The sequence below is a fragment of the Sodiomyces alkalinus genome (genome assembly GCF_003711515.1).
Source record: "Sodiomyces alkalinus F11 unplaced genomic scaffold SODALscaffold_11, whole genome shotgun sequence".
Classification (NCBI taxonomy): Eukaryota; Fungi; Ascomycota; class Sordariomycetes; order Glomerellales; family Plectosphaerellaceae; genus Sodiomyces; species Sodiomyces alkalinus.
Window position 1 is genome coordinate 1,211,741 of NW_021167089.1, and position 6,000 is coordinate 1,217,740.

The 6,000-nt window shown below is 50.8% G+C and overlaps 2 protein-coding genes across 2 annotated transcripts in view; both read right to left on the reverse strand.

Annotated features, from left to right (window-relative positions):
• Window positions 1-2,401: 2,401 nt before the first annotated feature.
• On the reverse strand, window positions 2,402-3,661 carry SODALDRAFT_328943 (PLP-dependent transferase). Its single transcript, XM_028610809.1, has one exon. It carries the CDS (start codon window positions 3,478-3,480, stop codon window positions 2,485-2,487), a length of 996 nt encoding a protein of 331 aa, XP_028463384.1. The 5' UTR covers window positions 3,481-3,661; the 3' UTR covers window positions 2,402-2,484.
• A 1,235-nt stretch (window positions 3,662-4,896) lies between these two features.
• SODALDRAFT_328944 (hypothetical protein) overlaps window positions 4,897-6,000 on the reverse strand; it is a 1,642-nt gene continuing 538 nt past the window's right edge. The window contains exons 2-4 of the mRNA XM_028610810.1: window positions 5,781-5,809; window positions 5,550-5,696; window positions 4,897-5,467 (exon numbers count right to left, since the gene is read on the reverse strand). Of these exons, the coding sequence (XP_028463385.1) occupies window positions 5,018-5,467; window positions 5,550-5,696; window positions 5,781-5,809 (626 nt within the window). The 3' untranslated portion in view covers window positions 4,897-5,017. The remainder of the gene's footprint in view (window positions 5,468-5,549; window positions 5,697-5,780; window positions 5,810-6,000) is intronic.

The following is a 6,000-nucleotide window of genomic DNA, read 5'->3' on the forward strand; positions in this document are numbered from 1 at the left end:
ACTAACCACCTTTTTAGTCTATAGGAGCGAGAAAACCGACGGCGAGGCTAAAGAGGTATTTAATACTACCTCTTTACCTATAAAATTAGAGGTAAAATATATATCGTAAGAGCTATTGTTAGAATCCTTTTCCTTATTATTAACGAAATTAGATACTTCCTTAGACTAATCTTTCTCTAGTGACTTAGCTTTAGTCTCTTTTACCTTATTTTTTGCCTTATCGATATCCTTTTTAATATACTCCCTAAACTTCTTTTACTTAGAAGCACTCTAGCTCTTAATAACGCGGTCGTAGCATTCCACTACCTCCTTTATAGGCGTAAAGCCCTTTTAGCAGTGCGTCGGATTAATGTTCGGGCAGCTACTCCACGGAAAGTAATAGCGTTTAGCTCTTCCTATCTTAACGTAATCGTAGATATATTCCCGAGGTGCCGAAGAACCCTTTTTTCCCTATTACTACTAACCTCCTTAATTAGTAGGCTACTATCTACTATCTTTATCCTTTCTTAGAAATATCGCCGTATAAAACGATAACGATATAGGCTTCCTTTTAAGCCTATAAAAATAACTATAGCGTAATTAAACCGTATATTCCTTTATAACCTTTTTAATAGTAGGTTAGTCTTCCGCCTCTTACGTTAAAACCCTTATAAATCATACCTTTAATTACTCGGGAGCTATAATACCGATAGCCCTAAAAAACGTATTAAGTTAATCCTCGTTAGTATTAGATCTAACGCTATAGATTTTCGAATCTCGGTATAGCGTTATAAAGTCCTAAAGCCAGCGCTTATAGGGTATCCTCCGTATATTTTATATATACTCTTCGTATCTCTTCTTAACTAAGGACTTCTAGGCAGCGTTAGTAGGCTTAAGATAGTCTTTTAAGGTAATCAGGATATCTTTAACCTCCTTCTTCCCCGAGTACTAATCTTTAAGGTTAGGATTAACTATCTTCGCGATATAGTCGTGAAGAGTAGCTAGGCTATATTACTATTACTACCACTTATTCTCCTTAACCTGCTATAGCTTAAACTAACGATCCTAGGCTTTCTCTTCGTCTTCCACTAATTATAGAGGTTCCGAGGATTTAAGCTAAGGAGGACGTTTAGATTCCTCGAGGTCTAGATTAATAAGGTTAAAGACCTGGTTAGCGTAGGCTATCTGTATAATAGCCTTAATCTAATAACGCTATTCTTTTAGTAAGGTAAGGATCGTATAGGCTATCGTGGGTAACGCCGTATTTAAGGCTATCGTCTAACTAACTAGGACTATAGGGAAATAAACTATCGAAACCGACTATAATAGACCGATTAAATAAGGAGCGATAGAACGATTAAGAGGTTAAGCGATTAAGCGATTTAAATAATGAAATAACGGAATAACGGTTATAATAAAGCAGGCAGACGTAGCTAATAATACTAAACTAACCGCTATAGACTTAAGACTATTTTAACTGCCTTAAAGCTATAGGATCTATCGGAATAGCTTTATTTATTAGAACGCCAGGCTTATAACTATTAGTATATAAATAAGGTGCGCAAAAGATATATATATATATTAAAGAAGAGTAAAAGATACTCTGCGGAAATATCTAACTATAAAGTAAAAGGAGGGGAAATTAATATGGATACATCGGTCGGAAGTACCCTATCCGTCTACAGAAATGGCGTAAGTCACACCCCGATAAGGTGGCTGTAGGCATCTGACAGATGAGGAAGTTGCGGCTGTAGTCGTAGAGGAAAGAGAATGGGAAGGAACGATCTAACTTATCGAGATTCGAGTCCCTGGGACGCACATCACTAGGGAAGCTCTTTCCCATCCCCATTTCTTGCTCGGGCGCCCCTTCCCTATCGACTATTGGCGGTTGTCTGTGCTTGCCTTATTTTCGCCCTCCCCTCGGTACTGTTTCCCGCCCCGCTACCTTGGGCTCCCCTTCTTCTTCTCGCCTCTTTGTCTCGCTTCCTCCTGTTGTTCCTATTGACCACTGTCGTTGTACTGCGTAAAGACCGCGGGTAGTTGTCACCAATTGACGCAATGATCTTGCCATTCCCTGCATGCATCCCCAGCCGCAACTCCGGCTGTCCTCGTAAAACCCTACTTGCGGCCTCTGATTGGTTGTTGTCCCAACGTCCTTATCCGAATGAGGTAACTGCCATGCACTTCTGGGGAGATACTTAGATACCCCGAGCATTGTTCTCCGCTCCATGCTTTGTGAACCTTTTGACTTCCTCCTTAATAATACCTTAGGCCAGAAACACCAGACGTTGTACTTGTTAGAAGTACCTACCTAGGTAAGGTAGACTACACGATGTAGGTACGGAAAAATCGAAGAACTTATACGTGGTGAAGAAAGCATGAGCGGAGAAGTCGCGGCTCAAAGCATCATGGAGGAACAGGCTGTCGATCACCGCATTTCCACATTATCTAAGGTACCTATCTATCCTCTGTCCCACCTTCTACGGTCGACTAATCCGCATGCCTTCACCGAACTAGAGCCCCGCGGAGATCATCCTTCGGCCCTTCAGTGGTCTTGTCATTCTCGGCCGCCAGGGCCTCGAAACCCTGCAGTAGATCATCACGGAGGTCCTCCCACGCCTCGACACCAATACTCACACGAATGAGGCACTCGTCGCACCGGGGGTCCGTCATCCGACGCCACTCCACAAGGCTCTCGACGCCTCCGAGGCTGGTAGCATGGTGGAACAGCGCCAGCTTGGAAGGCAGCCGCCTCGCCTGGTCCCGAGTGCGCATGTAAAGGGCGAAGACGGGGCCGAACCCGCCGGGCATCTGACGCCGCAACCAGCTCGACTCGTCCGCCGCGCCCTCCTGCAGGCTGGCGTGGGACACGCGGTCCACCACGGCCGCCACCACGCTGCTCCCGTTTTTTCGTGCCGACGCGCCCGCCAGCCAGGCCACGAGCCGCGTCGCCGTCTCCGCCTGCCGGCGCACGCGGAGCTCCAGCGTGCGCAGCGACCGGAGACCCAGCCACCCTTCCAGGCTGCCCATGACGCCGCCGAGGAGGAGGCGGTCCTCGCGCAGCTTCTCGATGCCGAGGATCCCCGCGAGCGGGTTCCCGTTCTCCTCCCTCTCGGCCGCGCGGGCGGGCGCCACGGCCAGCACGCCGCATAGCATGTCGGAGTGGCCGCCGAAGTACTTGGTGCCGGAGTGCATGACGACGTCGGCCCCGAGCTCGAACGGGTCCTGCAACGGCGGGGGCGCAAAGGTGGCGTCGACGGTGAGGAAGGCGCCCTTGGCACGAGCCACGGAGGCGTAGTGGGCGAGGTCGCGCGCCTCGCCCGTGGGGTTGAGCGGTGTTTCCACGTGGAGAACGTCGCCGCGCTGGAGCTTGGCGAGGTCGGCCTCGTCGAGGGTGAGGATCTCCAGCCCGGTGAGTCGCGCCATGATGGCGGCTACGCCGTGGCAGCCGTGATAGCCGTCGCCGATGGCGATGCGGCGCGGGTTGAGCCGGACGAGCATGGCATGGAAAGCGGCGAGGCCCGAGGCGTAGGTCAGGGACGGCCCATTGAGGATGGAGCTCAGGATGGCCTCGAGACGGGTCGTGTTCGGGGCGGAATCTCGCGAGTAGATGTGCGAGTCCAGGGGAGCGTTAGGCTAAAAACAACACGATGCATTAATATGGATGACATGTCATATGGAAAAGGGGGAAACCGAAGAAGAAAAAAAGAAGAAAAAAGAAAGAAAAGAAAACCCGCACATCACGGTTCTCCCAGGCGGTAAGCTCGTCCGGGTTGCGGCTGTAGTCGAAAGTGGTAGACACATGAAGAGCCGGGGCGATGGCACGGTGAGAGCTGATATAGTCATCGGCATGAACAGTGCGGGACGACAGCGCGAGATCCTTAAGGTCCTTTCTGTTGCCGAGCGCGAGCCGGGAGATGGAGGTTTCGAGGCTCGAGGCCGAAGCCTTTCCATTGCCGGTTTCAGATCCGGCGGAGTCGGTCATGGTTCTTTTGTTCTACAACCGGTAATGAGTAATAACGGAATGCTTGCTCGGTAAAGATTTGATAGAACAAACTTGAAGCAGAAATTGCATACACGATGTCGTGTTGGGTTGTTGTGTTGATGTGTTGATGTGTTGATCGGGTCGGTGTCTTCAGGTAATAAATAGCTTGTACACTAAGGTACTCGACAGTGTAGTAGGTGACTCCTATGCCCCGTAATATGCGCCACGCCCTTCGAACGCTAGAACGTGGGGATGCTTCCACATGGCGCCGATGGCATCATTCCCCCCTAAGAGACCTAGACTGGACCGTTGTACGAGGTATGCATATTTGTTAGGAAGATACTCCGAGTCAGCACATGCTTCGATTCATCGTTCTTCCGATGTACTGTACCTAGGTTATCTTCTTCTCTGTCTCCATTGCCCCTCTCTACCTAGAACCCCGCCAATTTCATCTCCTCTCTTCAATATCTCCGATATCGCCAGTCAACAGTTGACCTTTCTGTCCTCCCAAGCATACCGCGTTCTAGTTACCTACCTTTACTTCTCATTCTTTCTACTTAATCGCCGGATCACAGTTGAATGCCATATCTCATTATCATTATGGAAAGTCGTCCGTGACCTCGCAGGATATATATATATATACATATACACTCGTGGACACCATCCTCCGGATCCGGGGCTCCCTCCCTTCGTTGCTGGGCATGTCGAACAATTCAATGACCTCGATTCATCCAATCCGGGGGGTGCCCCTCTCTCTGTCCAATGCTTCATGCGAACCGTGAGGGACAAGTATACCGTATAGATGGATATACTAAATAAATAAGTAGGGAGGGCGTCCGGTCCGGGGGTGTGAGATAAGAGGGAACTACATCCTCTTACGCGGGGTATCAATAAAAAAAAAAAAAAAAAAAAAAAAAAGAAGAAAAAAGAAAGTCCCAAGCCCATTATTTCATAACCAATGCGCGTCCCTCTCCGCAGTGCTTCCTGTTCTTTCCCGGCCGTCGACTCACGAATTCTACACACGAGTCCCAAATCTATGTAGCCTCTGCTCGTTTAACGCACTTCTTGCCCATCTGCTTCCGCTGTATGGGGCCGCTCCATCGTGCCCAGCTCCGACCCTTGTCCGCTCTGGGCCCGCTTGCGCCCCGTCATGAGAAACCGCGACACGGGGTTGCCGGTGGTTGGCGTCGCCGGCGGCTGATCGCGGTTGTCATGTCCGTGTCCGCCAGAGTCGCCAAAGCGCGCGAACAGGCCCCGTCTGCGTTGCGTTTGCGTTTGCGCCTGCGGATTTGGCGACGGGTGCTGCTGCTGCTGCTGCTGCTGCTTGCTGCCCTGTTCGTCGTGCAGTCCTACTTCTTCGAACCCCGATTCCTCCACCGTCGGCTGCTCTCCCACCGTGCTACGGTGGAAGGTGGTCCGCGGGAACCGGGGGAACCGAGCCGAATCGAGAGATTGCCGGGGAAGGACGTCGTGGTTTGTCACGGGTGAGCGCGCTGATACGTCCTGCCAAATCCGGTCAGCGTCCCTGATCCGTCTGATCATGTCCCAACCGCAAGCAAGTCTGTGCCAGTCATCGGCGGCATACAAAAGATCGCCGGTATGAGTCAAACGACTCGCGCGAGATGGAAAAGGGCTCAATCTCGCCCACGCCGCTGTGGCGGGTGTCGGTCGAGGTGCGCCCCGACGGCAGAAACGTCTTGGGCCACAGCCTTTTTTCTTCTGTCGGAGACGGCTGCACGTGAACATGTCAGCACAATGTGCGAGGCTAAAAACGTTCCCCAAGCGCGCCATGCGGAAGGCGGATACTAGTACGTACCGGTAGGTAAACGCCACTGTCGTTGACAACTGGGGTGTGATAGATCAATAATAAGCGTATGCTAAAAACATGACGGGAAGAAGGGCGGGGAGGAATGAAGGAATTGGTTGATCTCGTGATGCAATGCTGGGGTCGCCGGAGTCGAAAGACTCGGCACGGCCCAATGTGGAATAATGGAGGGGTTGAGTGTGGGGGAGACTTCCGTGATAATATTGGGGGG

Excerpts from the sequence above, each read along its gene's own strand:
- SODALDRAFT_328943 (XM_028610809.1), bottom strand. The coding sequence starts at position 3,480 with ATGCTCGTCCGGCTCAACCCGCGCCGCATCGCCATCGGCGACGGCTAT.